This window comes from Syngnathus typhle, linkage group LG2, assembly GCF_033458585.1.
Source record: "Syngnathus typhle isolate RoL2023-S1 ecotype Sweden linkage group LG2, RoL_Styp_1.0, whole genome shotgun sequence".
NCBI lineage: Eukaryota > Metazoa > Chordata > Actinopteri > Syngnathiformes > Syngnathidae > Syngnathus > Syngnathus typhle.
Genome location: NC_083739.1, coordinates 25,597,594 through 25,617,836, shown reverse-complemented (window position 1 = coordinate 25,617,836; position 20,243 = coordinate 25,597,594). Strand labels below are relative to the sequence as shown.

At 41.3% G+C, this 20,243-nt stretch overlaps 1 protein-coding gene across 2 annotated transcripts in view; it reads left to right on the top strand.

Annotated features, from left to right (window-relative positions):
- The window catches only part of mrgbp (MRG/MORF4L binding protein), a 34,572-nt gene extending 17,421 nt beyond the window's left edge, over positions 1-17,151 (top strand). The window contains exons 3-6 of one of the 2 annotated variants that reach the window (XM_061304055.1): positions 1,473-1,554; positions 1,646-1,720; positions 1,785-2,003; positions 17,135-17,151. In XM_061304055.1, coding sequence (XP_061160039.1) covers positions 1,473-1,554; positions 1,646-1,720; positions 1,785-1,984 — 357 coding nt within the window. In that variant the 3' untranslated portion in view covers positions 1,985-2,003; positions 17,135-17,151. Of the gene's footprint in view, positions 1-1,472; positions 1,555-1,645; positions 1,721-1,784; positions 2,004-6,442; positions 11,588-17,134 lie in introns of those variants that run through there. The other variant, XM_061304046.1, reaches the window with a different exon arrangement.
- Positions 17,152-20,243: the final 3,092 nt, after the last annotated feature.

Genomic DNA, 20,243 nt, shown 5'->3' with positions numbered 1-20,243 from the left:
CTCGCCTTCAAGTCCCCACTCCAGTCCTGGTTCCAGAGGGGGGCCCCGGTGACCCGCGTCCAGGCGAGGGAAAACCGAATCCATTTTTCTTTCTCGGCATAAGGTTTTTTGTGAGCTGTGCTTTGTCTGGCCCCTCACCTACGACCCTATTGCCATGGGTGACCCTCCCAGGGGCATGAAGCCCCAGACAACATGGCTCCCAAGACCATTGGGACACGCAAACCCCTCCACCACGATAAGGTGACGACTCACGGAGGGGTTATACAGTTATAAACTTTGCAACATATTTTATTCATTTGAGATTTTATTTACTTAAGAAAACCACTACATACACTATGCATCGACATGAATGAAACCTTTTGGAATTTGAAGCAAATTCACTTTAGCTACCATTAATGTTTGTGTCAGGAGCTCTACTCTTCCAAATTATTATAACTAAAACAACTAGTCATGTAGCCAATTATGGGAAAACGAAGTACAAGCTAGCAGGCAAGCTACAACTTAACTCCAAGCTTCCAATCGATTGATAATGAAATGGACAAAATTTGCAGGACAAAACAACTCTTACTGGAAAAACCTCAAGGACTCTCCTCCAAGCAGCCTTCCTTAGTGTCTTTCAGGAGGGATTTTGTCTATAAGAAGCAACAGTCATTGACTTAAACTCCAACAAACATACAGGAAAACTTTTACTTGCTCCACACACTGCTTCTTGTTCAGTTTTGCGGTTTATGCATGTTGCTGCCTCCTAGTGGGAAGTTACTGAGTTGTTTGTACTCTCAAATTGATTTCCGTCCATGTGTTTTATTTACTATTTAAAACAAAGAAATTCAACATTTCTACATTGTTTATACAGCTGGTTTAAGAGTTTAATATTTCATATTTGATTGATTTAATTTTGTCATCTATAGTAGATCTACTTCGTGGCTTTTCACCTATCGCAGGTGGTCTTGGACCCAATTATCTGGGATAGTCGAGGGATTACAGTAATCCGTTCTCAGCCTGCATGCTTTTACCCTAACGTTACCTTTTTTATACCACATTTGCGGAGCGAAAATGTGCTGAGTTCGTTATGTAAATTTAAGATCTACATACCTTGACATTGACATTGAGGCGCTGTTTTTTCGGGGGGGAATCCCCTATCATGAGAAAAATGTGGTCTGCATTTTGTCAGTGTTTTCCTTTCCTTGTTTTTTCCACTGGGACCTGGCCGGTAACCCCCTTAGCAACACTGGCAGTTTTTATCGCCTCTCTGTTCCTTGAAAAAAGAAAGTATGGTCGATCTTGACACTTTGTATTCTGATGCCAACTGAACGCCTTTTTCAGAAGGATGTTCATTTTCTGTGGATTAATTCTAGTGATCCTGTTTTTTTCTGTTGTAGTGGCAGTTACCATGAACAGCATTGCATGCATGTACACGGGTTAGACGGTGAAACGTGAACTTGTGTGATACTCTGTATTGTTTGTTTGTGCAGCATGAGTCAGAGATCTTGCCCTTTCCAAACTCCGAGAAAAGTTTCTTTCTGCCTGATGACATCATCCAGGAAGTGAAGGAAGGTGCGAGCTGATTGGCTTGACTGGTCATTTGTTGATTGTGTTATATTATCATTTCACATGACTATCAACCTAAATACCTGCTTCTGTTCAGGCAAGCTGTGCTTGGAGGAGGAGCTTAAGGAGGAGCTAGAGCTGGAGCGGGAGCAGCCTACAATGCACGAAGAAGGTACAATATGGCGGAAACAACACAAACATTGATATTCAGGTAATCGTTTGATTTCTTCTTTCAGAAAGTAACTCCTCGCTCAAAATGTCAGAGCGAACAAGCAGCAGCCGTGACAAGGAGAAGGGTAGCGTTGATGTTGCAGGTACAGGAGGAGGATCAGGTGGGAAGGAAGTAGAGAAGAGGAAGAGGAGTCGTGCCACAGAGAAGCTCTTGTCATCGTCCAATCCTGCCAGCCCCGGCGGAGCCAAGAGGAGACGGACATGACTGGTCACATGAAGAACCGGTGTGTTTCTCTTCATGACCTTATTTTGGCAACTGGAGGTCAGAACTCTGTTGCCCTATGAATTCTTACTAGCTGACAGAATGTTGAAGACCATAACGCTGAGTGCACAGGAAAAGGACACTTGGCGGTCGTATATAATTTATGTCTCTAAATTGACGGCGTCCTGCTTTTCTGTAGCTGGATTGAGTGACTATTCACTATTTACATTGCTGTTTTTTGTCAACAAGCTGATGATGCTTGTTATTAAATAGATGTCAAACACATTCATAATCTTCTCAGTAATTAGTATATTCACTTGTATAGCGACCAGTATTTCCCCCAAACGTCTGCTGAAAGGGAGGGTAAAGCGAGCCAACATTGGCACTTATGTGATAGAACTGTATTAAAAAAAGATGTCAGTCAATTCCCCTTTGAAAAAAACCCACTTTAGATTTAACTATTTTGAAACCGAAGGGTTAGGGTTACATACCCAATTTTTGGGCGGAGTCCGCTTGATATGACACATCAGCCTGACTACGTCTCAGAAGGAAGAGATCAGAATTTCCCCATTGAAAATCATTACAATGTACAAAAACAGCTATCAATTGGCACCAAAATTTACATGGACATCTCCACTTATGACTACTTAACATATCACACGGAGTAGGCTCTCTGTGGCTGATTTAAGAGAAATGAGCAGCCTCTCTAGCTTAAGTGCCCTGTTACGTCTATTTTCTTTCACCAGTCACCATCGTACGCAAACACATTGCGTTCTGAGAGGCTTTATCTAAGCAAATTATTCATATGTCATTATATAGCATTCAATCGAAATTGGTAAGGGTTCATTTGACTTAGACTTCCACTGGAGTCCATGTATGGGGTATCACCTGCTGCTTATCCAAAAAGGAGGTGCTTTAAATGGCCACACTCAGCTGAAGGAAGTCCAGCGCTGCTTGTCTTTGCAGTAAGCTGACCTCTGGACGTTGTGATGCTGTGCGGGTCGAGCCTCCTCGTCGGGCCATGACCTGACACTTTTGTTTACTTTTAACTCATCAAATCGCGACCTGCCTGGCTTGTGCGCTGGCAGCGCGGGATACATTCTCGGTCTATTGTGGTGCATAAGAATAAAAAGATAAATAAAAACGCTTGGCCAAATTGCGTGTGCAGCCTGCACACTTTGTGGCAGTCCCAAACCTGAATGAATGAGGAGGATTATGTCAGGAAGGGCATCCGGTGTAAAGAAATCCAGCCAACCATAGGGCCAGGAAGGTAAATGTTTCACTTACAACTTCAATGTATGTATGTTTTTGTTTGCGGAGGCTTCGTGGCTGTTTGTCTACTGTCTACCATCAATCATTGGACACGCAAGTAGGGCTGCGGATCAAGAGGTTTGTACGGCTTCATGCACCAACTGCACCCTTCTCTTAGAGAGGTTGTCCCTGCTAGAAGGACGTGGCCGCCAGCTAGAGCAAAATAGCGCGATAACCGTCAATGTGGCGGACACAGATGCGGGCTGTAGTCACCCCGCTAGCTCAGTTAATACTAGCCCCAAGCGGCTTGCTAACTGCGATGAGCCAGCTAAGACTCATAGCCGTCCCAAGCCATCTCTGTCTACTGGCTCTCCCACTTTGGTCATAGGTGACTCCATTACCCGAAACATCACGCTTAAAAATCCAGCCACGGTAATGTGTATCCCTGGCGGCAGAGCACCCGACATAGAAGCTAATCTTAGGGAGCTGGCTCGCAATAGGCTCGCAATAGGTCCGTAGCGTAGGTCGAACAACACTAGCTACTTGGATATAGTGATACACGTTGGCTCCAATGATGTTAGGATGAGGCAATCAGAGATCACAAAGAATAACGTAGCGAGAACTTGTGATCTCGTCAGAAAGATGAGTCGGCATCGAGTATTTGTCTCTGGCCCCCTACCTGGGAGAGGCACTGATGAGAGGTTTAGTAGATTAGTCTTCTTTAATCAATGGATGGCTGGTTTCTGTAAGAAGCAGGGACTATTTTATATATAGTTCCGGATAGTTTATAGTTCCGGATAATATTACGTTTGCCGAATATTAACTTTCAAATCCCTATGGTTGTATCTTCCTGCCGCGCTAATGAACATTATAGACGCAATGTCGGGCTAGACAACACAATCTTACTCGTGTTTCGTTTAAAAATCCTCCGATAGATACAAACCCTGATCTACCGATTAGACTCAAACTCGGTTTTATGAATATTAGATCACTTCACACGAAAGCAGTATTTGTTAATGACCTCATCACAGAACATAATCTAAACATTTTTGGTCTTTGCGAGACCTGGTTAAAAACTAATGAACTGCTGCCGCTTAATGAGGCCTCGCCTCCGAATTCTGTGAGCTCGCAACTGGCGCGTCCTTGTAAAAAGGGCGGGCGTGTCGCCCTTATCTCTAATTCTGATATTAGATTTAGGCCTTGTTCGATTAACGTATTTAAAACATTTGAAGTTCTCATTGTCCAATCAACAGTGCTACCGTTGTTTTATTTTGCTGTTATTTCCCATCCACCCGGGGCTTACTCTGGTTTCCTGTATGAATTTTCAGAATTCGTGGCTGATCTAGTGACAAAGGCGGATAATATAATAATTATGGAGGATTTCAATGTCCACATAAACCTACCGTCAGAGCCACTTTGGAGTTTCACACCTTCATTGATACGTTTGGTTTTACGCAAGCCATACAGGCAGCAACGCATAAGAATGGAAATACCTTAGATCTGGTATTATCCCGTGGACTGGCAACCTCAAATATAACAGTACTGCCAAACACTACTGTAATGTCTGATCACTACTTAATGAAATTTGAAATTTTAGTTCTCTGTCAAAGACAGATCAAGATTACAGCAACCGTAATATTAACTCCGTAACTGTGACTGCGCTGAGTTACTGCCGCCGGCAACTGCCATATTTCCCGCATATATCGGCTCTATTGATAATCTCAATAAAAACAATCCTAAATACCGTTTTTTTCCGTGTATAGTGCGCCCCCATGTATAATACGCACCCTAAAAATGGCATGCTGATGCTGGAAAAAAGCCTGTACCCATGTATAATACGCACCCAATTTTTATGAATTTTTTTTTATGAATTTTTTTTTTTTTAAGTCCCAATGATCGTCACACACGCAGGGAGGCAATGGGTCCCATTTTTATAGTCTTTGGTATGGTCTTAACTAGGCTGGATGTAATTTTTTTTGTTGGCGTTGATTTCTCCGACTGCCCGTAAACACACCACCGCGCTCCGTGCGCGCACGGGACAGCAAACGAGCAGGTGATCGAGCAAGCGTCTGATACGAGAGCATTGCGATCGCATGGAGCGTGTTTGAAGTGAACAGCAGAGAAGAAAGGAACAAGGCAAAGTGTTGTGAAATAAAATATTACCTGTAATACGGATTTAGGTAGAGAACTGAACTCTCGCTCTTTATATAGCTGACGTGTCTTGCGCATCCGATCTGCGCATCTGTAATGGCGGCCTCCGTATGATATCCGGTTTGCGTGTGTGCGAGAGCGAGAGAGCGCGAGAGAGAACGCTCAACCGTAGCGCGCCGCCGACCGCCCAACTGCACCGCGCTGGTCGATTATTGTGACAGAGCCGTCGCTGAAATTTAGAAGATATTTTTAAAGTCCTGATGTACTTTCTAAAATTTAAGTGGACCTCAGTGCGCACTGCGCAGGGAGCTTAATTTGGTGCGGTCGCGCAACCGCAGCGCGCCGGGCGCTCACTGTCGCATTGCTTAAAGAGCGCCTTTGTGTTTTAGGATGAACAGCAGAGACCAAAGGAACAAGGCAAAGTGTTGTGAAATAAAATATTACCTGTAATAGGCATTTTGTTATTTGCTGATTGAAACTGCTAATTAAAGTGTGAATTGAAACTAATAGGAAGAAAACAACTCTAGCTCTTTATATAGCTGACGTGTCTTGCGCATCCGTTCTGTGCATTTTATTTCACAACACTTTGCCTTGTTCCTTTCTTCTCTGCTGTTCACTTCAAACACGCTCCATGCGACCGCAATGCTCTCGTATCAGACGCTTGCTCGATCACCTGCTCGTTTGCTGTCCCGTGCGCGCACGGAGCGCGGTGGTGCGTTTACGGGCAGTCGGAGAAATCAACGCCAACAAAAAAAATTACATCCAGCCTAGTTAAGACCTACCCAAAGACTATATAAATGGGACGCATTGCCTCCCTGCGTGTGTGACGATCATTGGGACTTAAAAAAATAAAATAAAAAATAAAAAAATTAAAAATTAAAAATTTTTTGTACCCATGTATAATGCGCACCCCAGATTTTAGGACAATAAATTAGTTAAATTTTGCGCACTATACACGGAAAAAAACGGTACTTGTATTCCCTGATCCCAATTGTGTGCACCTGTGTCCTTGACCCTAATTGTCTGCACCTGTGCCCTTACCCTTCTGTGTGTATTTAGTCAGAGACTTCCGCTTGTCTCGTGCCAGTGCGTCTTGTCCCGTCCAGAGCACCAGCGATCGCATGAGTTAAAGAGACCCTTTAGAGAACCTAGTTTGTGAAGAGACCTTTGTTGTCAAGCCTAAGCTCTGTGTTTTTCAGTTTTTGTTTTTTGCCACCGTGTTTTCCCTCTTTTGAGTCGCTTTTGGTTTTTGGCTGACTCCAACCTGTCAGAATAAATTCCTTTTTTGTTGGCACTCTGCATCCGAGTCCTCTCCTTGATCCAAGTCTGATAGAGCATAGCAGCAAACACTGCAACTGATGGTAAAATTGAGGACACAAGGGCTTTATACTTCCCAAAAGCAGTCATCCACTTGTAGTGCTTTTTCATCCTCGTGTTGAGGGATTGCAGGCTTGCAATCGCCGTCAGGCTCCCATCAGGGGCATTGTCGTTCTGGATGAAGGTGCAGCATTGTTCTCTGAACATTACGCAGACCCTTCCTTTCTCAGACAACAACATAACAGGAGCATTGCGGTTCTGGATTGACATTAGGGAAGGCGTGGCTAGCTATTCGTGCACTGCCTCAAGTCCCGCTTGTGTCTGTTTGCCCAATTTCTGCACATTTCACTATCAGTAGACGTGACAGATTTCACACAATCTTTGGTCAATGGCAACGGAACAACATAAAGAATCGGTCGCAAACCCATACATATGACATTCATTTTTTTTTTCTGTCTTTGCAGCTTGTTTTACCATTAGCAATCATCAATTATTTCTTTTACCAGTTACTCTTAGTCACCTGAAACAAATTATCCACATTCATTTTAGAGATATTAATTCAATTCTTTAACATCTACAGCGGTTGTTGATAAAGTACACCAATAAACATCATACTTTCTCCATGGCCGTCCAGATCCGACACAACGGATCACACTGCAAAGGTCAAATTGATCTTTTAAATCGATACGTGTAATATTTATGTACAGTTTGACCAAGTCTAAACATCTTGTCCAAGATTGTCCAGTTTCTTCCATGCACTTTTACACACTTTATACTAGTCCTGCACTTTGACGATGATGAGCACAGTGATTTTTAAGTCATTATGGAACATTGTACTTATTCTCCCTATTACCGTAAATTCCGGACTATAAGCCGTCTTTCTAAACATTGCCTGTGACGCAGCAGTAGTACCGCAGCAACACGGAAGTGTGCACGCGAGTTATTAACAAAGAAAGACTGGACACAGAAAGCTTTTTTAAAGTTTTAATAACATACCTTAACATTTCTTTCCAAACACTGCCCGTGACGCGGCAGTAATACCGCAGCAACACGGAAGTAACACAAGACTAATGGGACTGGAGTAAAAAAAACATACCCGGTAAAAGTCACTGAGACGCGGCGGTAACACAGCAGCAACACAGTAGTACAGCACCAACAGGGCTCGTTAAAAAACATACCAGTAAAAGTAAAAAAAGAGCTTCATCTTCCTCCTGTGCACTGAAACCACAAAACACAAACTAGGACGTCTTCTTCAGCGCATTATCTCTTCTTCGTCTGTCTCGCTCTTGCTGGAGCGCCCCCTGGAGGCCGTAAGAATCCATAAATACGACGCGCCGCGCCGCCATTTAAGCTCTATTTCCCTCTGACAGCCAAATCGATTGCTTTTAACTTAAAACCTGCATCAAATGCATTTCTTCGTGTGTTTTCCATGATGAGGGTGTGTGCATGATCCGCGAAATGTTCAAAACACAAACTAGCACGTCTTCTTCGGCGCATTACCTCTTCTTCGTCTGTCTCGCTCTTGCTTCCTGCTAGAGCGCCCCCTGGAGGCCGTAAAAATCCATAAATACGCCGCGCCGCCATTTATGCCTCTGGGTTCAAAGTACCGTTTTTTTCCGTGTATAATGCGCGAAATTTAACTAATTTATTGTCCTAAAATATGGGGTGCGCATTATACATGGGTACAATTTAAACAAAAAAAAAAATCTTTTTAATTTTTTTTTTTTAAGAAAATAATGGTACAACAAAACCAACAACAGGACTGACCGACAAAGACGTAGAACAAAAAGACAGGGTGACATTACCAAAGACAGGAACAGAAACCAAACAGACATAACACAGTAACACATGCAATGATCCGACGGTGAGCGAGGGGCAGACAGGACTTAAATACAAATCACGTTACATTGATTGAGGTGACACAGGAAGGGAGGGTGACGCGAACAGAAACTATAGCAACCTAGACACATAGCAAAACTGGGGACGAGACATGACAAATCTCCCTCGAAATAAAACTTGAAATCACCTTTCTTCTTGTTTGTTGTCAATCGCGCATCGCATTCAGCCATCCTGCCCAACACACTTAGTCAGTAAAATTCATAATTGACGAAACATCGTTTGATGCGATGGTGCAATCCTTGATGGTGTGTTATTGTCAAATATTGTTTTTTAATCTCCATCGCAGACCGGACGTCATACCGAGGCAGTATCACTGCGCATGCGCACTATGGATCCGATGCGAATAGTCCTCTTCTCTTCTTGACTGACAATGAATGTGATAGTTTAATACAATCAGCAAATAACAAAATGCATATTACAGGTAATATTTTATTTCACAACACTTTGCCTTGTTCCTTTCGTCTCTGCTGTTCACTTCAAACACGCTCCATACGACCGCAATGCTCTCGTATCAGACGCTTGCTCGATCACCTGCTCGTTTGCTGTCACATTGTACCCTACACAAATCCGAAACATTTTGAGAGCATTGCGGTCGTATGGAGCGTGTATATATATATATATATATATATATGCGTATTATACATGGGTACAGGCTTTTTTCCAGCATCAACATGCCATTTTTAGGGTGCGTATTATACATGGGGGCGCATTATACACGAAAAAAACGGTAACCTTCTGAATAAAATGCATTAAAAGTTCACGTTCATTACAACTTGTTTTTGGTGATCAAAATGTCAGAAGAATTGAATTTAAATGCTGATTGATTGGGTTTTAATACAATGCAGATGGTCCAAACAGCGCCACTACTTTGTGTAATCTCTGAGTCACATGGCAGAGTAAGAGAAAGGGTTTAGAGCCCTTTGACGCAGGTCACCTAGCGTGCATTCCTACTAAAGCTCAGAATAGTCACAAGCAACACAGCCAGAATAAGCAGCAGCCATAGTCGTGTTTCAAAATAGTATTTTTTTTTTGTTTGTTTGTTTTTTTGTTCAGTGTATAAAAGTGATTAAGTCATCACAAAAATCATGAAAAAAATCCTTATATAAGGCGCACCTGACTATAAGCCGCAGGGTTCAAAATTTTGGAAAAAAGTCGCGGCTTATAGTCCTGAATTTACGGTACTTGATTTACAAAGTTTACCCCATTACCATGAGAATTTATCTCTGAAATCCCATATCTCGGTATCATTTCTTTACATAACGTTTTTGGCACTGTTAAGGCATTCAGTGTTTATTTTGAAGCCAATTCAGTCCATTTTGAGAATGCATCTATTATGGCCAGACATTATAACCCTGTGGATTGTGTTTAGCACATGTTAAACAAGCTCTACAAATTTTTTTTTATAAATGTTTTGAATATGAATCAAATAGATATGTTGTATAAAGCCGACTGAACTGCCCTTTCATCCCTCATGTTGAGCCTTCTGTCAACACCATGTGACAACACCATGCCTCAATATTGCCGCCCATTTGTCTCGAAATTTTTCCTTTCTCGAGGTGACAAACCAATCCACTAATCGAAAAAAAAAAAAATAACTGCCAGTAAATTAATATAATAGGTAATTGTTGTTGTTTCTTAACTTTAACTAACTCAATCGCTCTCTTCTCAAATCTTAAATTTAGCTTTGAAATGTCGTTATTTCATAATTGTGCTTCATCCAATTCTAGAAAGAAAGTTCTTTCTATCTCTCAATTTTTGTTTCATCAGGGCTAGGCATTAATGCAGTGTGGACCAGTTTCTGCCCATAAACAAATTGCTTGCCTTTTTTCACTTCCTATTTTGCACTTCCTGTTTTTCTTTTGCGGTGCAAAAGAGATAGACTACAGTCTAATAAATTATTTTGCGCACCTATATTAGCCAATTTCATCCTTTTAACACATAATACTGACAGCACACAGACAACACGAAAACAGCAGAGACACAGCTCACAAACAATACCAACAAACAACGCTGCGCAAACGTCATCCTCTATTTTGACGTTTTGGTTATACTTTTTTTCCTCATCAGTGCCTTTTATCCTTCATGCAAATGTTGTCACATCTTTTGTTAAGCCTCACTCTGCTTCAAACAGTCTCTGAGAAACTCACACTGTCCCTGCTCCGCCCGCAGCCATAGCACCCCCTGTACGAGGGGGGGCGTGGCGTCAATGTTGACTGTTCACAGGCTGGCCATTTCCTGCAACAATCATGATGCCGGTCCACCGCCCGCACGAGCATAGCACAGGCGCACAGCCCAGACCCGCGACTAGGCGCGAGCGCAGGCATGCTCATCAGTTTCACCCTCTCAAAGGGCAGACCAACTTTGCGGTTGCACCCTTCATCATATTCACATTCGACATCTGTTAGAAAAATGTATATATATGTTGTCATGTGTTCTCCAATCAATGCCTTACCGCAATATTACTGCAATATATGCTTGCTGTTTGGCCTTGCTGTTTTTATGATGTACCACAGAAGGACAGTTCCTTTCTAACAAAGACCATTTTGTTAGACAACGCCTCATTGCTGTCCTGCACCCCAGATGAACCTCCAAGTGACCATTAAAGTCAGGGTTTCCCAACTATCTTGATCGTAGGATTAGGTTGGAATGTATATAACCAGTAATAAATAACTTAGCTTGTTGCATCCTACACAATGTCGTAAAACTTCCCTTGCTATGTTTTAACTAGAGGTCAAAGGTTTTTTCTTCTGTATCCAGTCCACTCAAACTCCTCTTCCCAGATGTTCTTATCAGTATGTAAACACCTAGTGATTTTTCCTTACGAGACAAAGCCCACATGCTTTCCTCCTCCCCTTTAGTGGCTTATGTCTCACACTGTGGGTAGGGCAAATCCAAATAAAAAGAGCGGGAGTGCCTACAGATATTTAGTGTGTGTAGAGATTGTATTAAGCTATCTGTACTGCACTCCTCGCGAGAAAAGACTTAATATTTCTGTCTCACTTGTGGTTCGTTTGCTGTTGCTCTTCTTAATAGTTATTCAGTCAGCGAAATAAACCTGACAGAAATTGGGGGCTCGTTCCGGGATCTCGACACGCTTTGAACGGTTCCAGCGGGCTCTTCGACGCAGGTGACAATCCTCGGCCGAGGTAAAACAAAAGCCCTTTGACGGGACTGTCTCGATCAGTCCGGCTGGACACCGGGAGGGTTGACGAGATCTTCCGAGGAAGACCGTGAGTAGGAATATTAATTCTACTAAATAGAAACAGTTAAATTCTGCAGGGGCGGATGTGGAGCCCCCTAGCTTTCAAGCTAGTTAAATTCCGCAGCAGGAGGGGCGGACTCCTCTGTTACTCACTTAAACATTTAAAACCTTGAGAATTCTAGACCCTATCAAGTACAATTAGAAACAGTTAAATTCTGCAGGGGCGGATGTGGAGCCCCCTAGCTTTCAAGCTAGTTAAATTCCGCAGCAGGAGGGGCGGACTCCTGTTATTAAAAAAAAAAATGCGTGTGGTATGCTTGTGTACGGTTTGACTGAGAGTGATCTCATTTGAGCGCTCCTCTATATAAACACACAGGATTGTAAACAGTGGCTTTGTGTGGATGCAGAGGCAAAGAACTCTCCGCTCCCTTCGGGGAGGTGAAAGGAGACTTACCACACATCGAATTTTTAACCACTGTCCTGTGAATAAAGTTGGTTTTAGGACACTGTAGGTGCCATTCAAACTACCAACTCCAAAATTTAGAAAAATAAACCATGGGAAACTTAATAAGCGAAAGTCCCTACCCCGACATGAACTAAAATGCAAAGATTGGAAAATAATTTCTAGGCAGGATCCCAACCGACTTAAAAAAGATTTCGATAAATGGGTTAAAAAATATAAATGAGGGAGAACTAGAAGCAGTACAAGGGCAAGAAGAGAAAACACATGCTACAAATTCAAAACTAAAGATCATTGCGAAGTTGTATCCGCAAATGCATGACATACACAAAATTGAGGAATCACCTCCTCCTTATGGGATGACGGACAGAGCCACTAGGCAGAAAAGCCCGCTAGAAATGGATTGGTCAAAGGAAATCAGAGCAAATTATACAGAAATAGGCAGAACAAAGCAAAATGATAATGAAACCTTTGAGTATCGAGTGCGCATGACAAAAGTATTTAAAACACACAGAAGATAATGCGCCTCAAGGTGCTTATCAGCAACAATTAAAAAATGCCATCCATGTAGGGTCTAAGCCTGCAATACAAATTAGGGTGATCAATAATCATATAGGAATGAACACCGGAACTTTGGAGGAATACATAAATCATGCCCTCCATGCGGAAAAAGTAGTAATAGACAAACAAAAATGAAAACAAATGAAAGCTTCAAAAGACACTTTTCTGGTAGACCAGGATAGTGACACTTTTTACCAAAATGCAGGCAGAGAACAGAAAGGCCAGAGAGGGCGAGCAATGTCTAACAGAGGAGGCTTTAGAGGCCGAGGAAGAGGAGTTGTGCAACCTCCAATAAAATGCTGGAATTGCGGAGAAAACGGTCACATGGCTAGTTAACAGAAACACTATGACTAGGCCAAAATCAAATCAAATCAGGTTTCCATGTAATGAAGTGGGAACCTGGCTGCCAAAATTAAGGAGAAATTAGCTTAAATATACAGGAGATATTTGTGTTAAATGGATAAAGTAAGATAAAGAAACACTTAAGTTAAAATTTGCTAAATAAATGGAAAAGAATTACAAATAGCTTCTAAAAGTGAAATAGAGAATCAATCAGAAAAGTAAGACGAACAAAAAGGTGTGTTAGTGGGATCGATGTGTGTTCTATATGTTGTGCGTCATCCTTTTGTGCTGGTGTGTGTGTGCATGTGCGCGCAGAGGATCCTCATGAATGGGTGTGTGTATGAGTGCGAGTGAGATGTGTGTCCTATGGAAGAAATCAGTAATGGAGAATGTTCAGGGGGCTGTTGAGCAATAATGGGAAAATTGAGAAGTGGATGATGGTGTGTTTAAGTTGGTTGGAGAAACTAAGATGAGCAGTGTGTGGCAGTAGAGAAAATAAGACGTGTGTGGCAGACAGTGACTAGAATGGTGGCTTGATAGGACGAGAATAAGACAGCAAATGTTGTGTAGAAGACTGAAAGATGTTGAAGGTGAACATGATGGGGGAGGGCAACAGCAAAGTTGGCCTGCCCTTTGAGAAGGTGAGACTGATAAGCGTGCCTGCGCTGCGCGTTGTTGCAGGGCGGGGCTGTCCGCGGGGGCCACTGCTATGCTCGTGTGGGCGGTGGGCCGGCATCATGGTTGTTGCAGGAAATGGCCAGCCTATGACCAATCAACATTGATGCTGCGCCCCCCTCGCACGAGGGGTGCTGTGGCTGCGGGCGAAGCAGGGACAGTGTGATTTTCCCAGAGAGTGATGCTTAAGGAAGATGTGACATTTGGATGAAGGATAAAAGGCACTGATGAGATAAAAAAATAATAATAATAAATAAAAGGGTACAATCAAAACGTCAAAATAGAGGATGACGTTTGCGCAGCGTTGTGTGTTGGTATTGTGAGCTGTGTCTCTGCTGTAAGTTTTTATGTTGTCTGTGTGCTGTCAGTGTTATGTGTTAAAAGGATGAAATTGGCTAATGTAGGTGCACAAAAGAATTGATTTGCACCGCAAAACAAAAGCAATTTTGAAAGAATAAGAAGAGAAGAAAGGCAAGCAATTTTTTTGTGGGCAGAAACTGGTCCACACTGCATTAATGCCCAGCCTTGATGAAACAAAATTTGAGAGATGGAAAGATCTTGCTTTCTGGAATTGGATGAAGAAAAATGATAAAATAATGACATTTCGAAGCTAAATTTAAAGGGAATACTCAATTGGTTGTGTCAAGACTTTTAAGTTTTTACATTTGAGAGTAAGAGAGTGATCGAGTTGAAGTTAAGAAACAACAACAATAAACTATTATATTAATTTACTGAGGGTTATTTTGTTGATTTTTATCTTTTCCAATTAGTGGATTGGTTTGACACCTTGACGAAGGAAAAAATTAGGATGTGGAACACGGGTTGAGACAACCAGTTACACACGCAAAACATGTGTGCACTGGGACACTGAGAAGCATTTTGAAAGGTGTGTCAAATTAAATGAAGATGAAATCATATGTAGTAATACAACACTTTACTACTTATGGATTCTCTAAATCGTACAATTGAGTAAAACAAAACATACTTTTAGATTTTTGTTCAAATTACTAAGATTCTTGTGATAAACGATGAGAAACTAATTGAAAAAAAACTACAAGAAACTACAACTAAGCTAGTTGTGGAAGCAGTCCAATTGCCACGACAAATAGCTATATGCACGTGTGCAGGGCACGCACGAGACTGATAAGGTGTCAAGAGGTAACAAGCTTGCATACGGAACCGCATAGCTGCAGTGCAAAAGACGCTTCGAATTTTATACACACAAGAAGCGGATTGAATTACTGGAATTCTTTTTTTTTTTTTTTTTGAAGATGTGCAGCGACAAAGTCCATAGACTGAAACTCAATTATGGACGAAAAGTGGGGCATGAGTGGAGAATGGTATCTATAAATGACCAGAAGACTGACCTGTCCTGCAAAAAACCTATACGAATGGGCGGCAATATTGAGCCATGGTTGTGTGTCGCATGGCTCAAGAGGAGGGATAATGGGGCAGTTCAGTCAGCTTTATACAACATACGGATTTGATTCATATTCAAAACATTTTCAAAAATAAATAAATAAATAAATAAACAAATAAATAAATAAATAAAATAAAAAAATTAAAAAATTGTAGAGCGTGTTTAACATGTGCTAAACACAATCCACAGGGTTATAATGCCTGGTCATAATAGATGCATTCTCAAAACGGTTTGATTTGGTTTAAACAAAAACACTGAATGCCTTAACAGTGGCAAAAACGTTATGTAAAAAAAATAAAATAATAATAATAATACGGAGATATGGGATTTTGAAAATTAATTCTCGTAACAGGACTGGTATAAAGTGTGAAAATGTGCATGGGAAAAAATGGAAGATCATGGACAAAATGTTTAGACCTGGTCAAACTGACCAGCTCAGTGGCCTAGAGGTTAGAGTGTCCGCCCTGAGACTGGAATGGAAGGTTGTGGGTTCAAACCCCGGCCGGGTCATACCAAAGACTGTAAAAATGGGACCCATTGCCTCCCTGCTTGGCACTCAGCATTAAGGGTTGGAATTGGGGATTAGAAGGAGTGGAGCTCTTTACAAGCCCGGAGCTTCGTCTCGCTCCTTGCACAGTTATTGATATAATAATATGTGCTAAACAATAAACTAAACTGTACATAAATATTACAAGTACTGTGGGTTTAACCCCGTATGAAAAATTGTTTGGGCGACAATATAGATTACCATGTTTTAAAACCAAGTGGGAAACTAAGGATGATTCAAATTTGGCATTTACATTTTATATTTATAATTAATATTTTAAAGGCAAAAAGAACAAAGCACGTTCTCATTAAGAGCATTGAAAACAAAACGCTGGTGTTCTTCCAAGGGGGAAGGGCCACATTGAATATTGATAATTACGTCAACTGCCATTAAAATAGCAGAAAGGTCAGTTGAGGTGGTCCTAGCAAATTAAAAAAGGGTAATTTCTTTTGAGGTAACGTTCAATCGGAAAAAGTGACCCAAAGGGAGCCTTACCTCTTAGAGAAATGCCGGGAACAAGAAAATGGAACAATGACGTTATTGCATGTAAGGTGGCTATCTTTGTTGCCACTTTGTTAACTTCAGCAATATGGTATTTGTGGGAACTAAGTCATAATGAGTAGGGGAGAGATGAGTGAACAACTTATATTGATCACTCCCAAAAAAAATTTTTTATGCTGCATTGTAGCAATTTAAAAGATCAATTTGACCTTTGCAGGATGATCTGCTGTGTCAGATGTGGACTGCCATGAGAGTATGATGTTTATATGTGTACTTTGTCAATAACCGCTGTAGATGTTAAAGAATGGGATGAATATATCTAAAGTGAATGTGGATAATTTGTTTCAGGTAACTAGTATAAGAGTAAACTGCTAAACGAAACAATTGATTGCTAATGGCAAAACAAGCTGTAAAGACAATTGAATATGTCATATGTATGGGTTTGCGACCATTGCTTTATGTTGTACCGTCACCATTGATCAAAGATCGTGTGAAGTCTATCACGTCTATTAGATTGTGAAATGTGTGACAGAGCATTCTATATAGTAATATCCATTGAAGAAAGAAAAAAGAAGCCATTGCTTTCAGAGAATGTAGTCAAGCTAAATTGTATATGTATCAACATCCCAAGATCTGAAAAAAGAAAAGAAAAAAAAGCTGGTAAAAACCAAAATATCTTTGAATTTGACAGCCGACGATGATCTGACCGAAATTGATGCAATCGGTGTTCCCGGAGGAGTGCCGGATAAGTGTAAGCTGGTGAATCAGATAGCTGGTTTTGAATCCACCCTGTGTTGGTGGTGTACTCTTAACAAAAATGTTGACAGGATCAACTACATCCATTACAACGTGCAGAGGCTTGGAAATTGGACCGAGGCGGGTTTCAGGGCGGTCCACTCCCAACTGGCCGCGACTTCCCTCATGGCTTTCCAGAACCGAATGGCCCTTGACATGCTACTCTCAAAAGAGGGTGGTGTCTGCGCCATGTTTGGTGAGCAATGCTGCACATTTATTCCGTGAGTCAAAGTGTCCAAAAAGACGAGGAAATGTGCTCCCCTTTAGGCTTCAAGTCATTCGTTTGGAAGCAATTTGGATTCCAAAGTAAAGATGGCTCAACGGACAAGACACGTGCAGTTTGTAAATCCTGCCATGCAGTGATCAAATATTCAGGGAGCACAAATCTCGCCGCACATTTAAAGAAAAATCACAACATCAAAGTTCAGTGTTAAAATAAGCACTTTGTATACTACAATACTCTTGTAATTTCCTAAATAAAGAGTTTGCAGTACCTTGTTGATTTTGCGTATGAATTGTTATAAATCAGGTTATTGTTCTATATTTTTTATTAAAAAAAAAAAATCGATCGTAGAGCACTATATCGCGATATATCGTGAATGAATCGCAGCAGGCTTTAGGATATCGGCAAATATCGTATCGTAGTTCTTTGTATCGATATTATATCGTATCGCGACAAAACCCGCGATTTACACCCCTAGTGTGTAGAGATTGTATTAAGCTATCTGTACTGCACTCCTCGCGAGAAAAGACTTAATATTTCTGTCTCACTTGTGGTTTGTTTGCTGTTGCTCTTCTTAATAGTTATTCAGTCAGCGAAATAAACCTGACATCTTTCACTGTCTTCTAGACAACAAATGTTATTATTCTCATCCTATCAAGCCACCGTTCTAGCCATTTCCTGCCACACACGCCTTATTTTCTTTACTGCCACACACCTTGCTCATCTTAGTTTCTGTAACCAACTTAAACACACCGTCTACTTCTCAATTTCCCTATTATCGCTCAACAGCCTCCTGAACATTCTCCATGACTGATTTCTTCTATAGGACACACGTCTCACTCACACACACATATACACACCCACTCATGAGGATCCTCGGCGCGCACACACACACACCAGCACAAAAGGATGACGCACAATTTATAAGACCACATAGAGTGCACTAAGAACACACCTTTTTGCTCATCTCACTAGTCTGATTTATTTATGATATTATTCTCTATTTTACTTTTAGAAGCTATTTGTAATTCTTTTCCATCTATTTTGCAAATTTTAACTTCAGTGTGCACACATAATTCCATCTCTGGCTCTTTTTTGTCTCATGCAAATATCTCCTTTATATTTAAGCTAATTTCTGTTTGATTTTGGCAGCCATGTTCCCACTTTGTTACAAGGAAATCAGATTTGATCTTGGCCTAGTCATAACTGTCTTTGTTCAGTTGTGCAGTCACGTGCCATGTGACCTTTTCCTCTGCAACTCCAGCATTCTATTTGACTAGGTTGCACAACTCCTCTTCCTCGGCCTCTGAAGTCTTCTCTGTTAGACATTGCTCGCCCTCTCTGGCCTTTCTGTCCTCTGCCTGCATTTTGGTAAAAAGTGTCACTATCCTGGTCAACCAGAAAAGTGTCTTTTGATGCTTTCATTTGTTTTTGTTTATCCTTTACTACTTTTTCTGCATGGAGGACGTGATTTATGTATTCCTTCAAAGTTCCTGTGTTCATTCTTATATAATTTTTGATCACCCTAATTTGTATTGCTGGCTTGGACCCTACATGGATGGCATTTTTTAATTGTTGCTGATAACCACCTTGGGGTGCATTATCTTCTACCAGTCCACTGTGTATTTTAAACACTTCTGTCATGCGCACTCGATATTCATCAAAAGTTTCATTATCATTTTGCTTTGTTCTCCCTATCTCTGTATAGTTTGGTCTCATTCTATATCTGTTGCGTACCTGGTTAATCAGCCCTTCCACTTGCCTTATCTCATCCAATTTCCATGTTTTGTAGACCATTATCACCCTGGGGTGAATTTGCTCATTACCTAGATTATAATTTGGGTTGGCCACTTGTATCATTGAATATAGTGGCACGTTTGGAATTAATTCTGAATCTTCAATATTCTTGTCTTCAGCGAATGGGGCTGAAAGCAAAATTTTGTTTTTAGGTGACAATTGCTCGTCTGCTCCCATTTTCTTTGACCAATTTATTTCTAGCGGTCTTTTCTGTCTGGTGGCTCTGTCTGTTGACCCATAAGGAGGAGGTGATTCCTCATTTTTGTGTGTCTCATGTATTTGTGGATACAACTTCTCTATGATCTTTTGTTTTGAATTTGTAGCCTGTGTTTTCTCCTCCCGCTCTTGTATTTCTTCGAGTTCTCCCTCAAATTTTAATTTTTTGATCCGTTTATCTAGATTTTTTATTCAATCAAGATCCTTTCTTTCAATTATTTTCCAATCTTTACATTTTAGTGTATCCCGGATATTATTTTTGCTCTGCCAGTTCGCCATTTTAATCAATTTGTAAACTGTAAAAAAAAAAACATAGGGGTTTCTAAAGTCAGGTGTTTCCAGTGGGACAACGAAAAAATCCTGTGGTGATTTTCCCTTCTACCAGCGTTCTGGTGGAGAATCCTTGCCTATTGCGTCTACAGAACCACGTTATGTGTTCCCCACTGCTTTAATATGGAATACTATATCTAGTGATATGTATTCCCATTCACACTCTCATTCACACAGTTTTACGAAATTTTTGGCTTCACGCGGACTCCGCTGACCTTTTTAGACGGACCTCTCCGTCGGACACTTCTGTCCTTTTATTTGAACGGACCTCTCCGTTTTGTTACTTTTAGACGGACCTCTCTGTTCTGTAGCTTTTCTTGGACATTTCTGTCCTTTTACTTAAACGGACCTCTCCGTTTTGTTACTTTTAGATGGACCTCTCCGTTCTGTAACTTTTATCTAGGATTTTTATAGGGCACGAGCCCTCGGCCCAGAGGCGTAGCCAAGCCGGGTCGAGCCGGGGCGGCGCCCCGGTTAGGACTCCCTACGCCCCGGTTGAAAAAAATTGAGCTTTTTCGATTCTTAATTTTCATGCCGTTTTTTTCTTTCGGTCTTGCGCAAATGTGCTTGCGCTA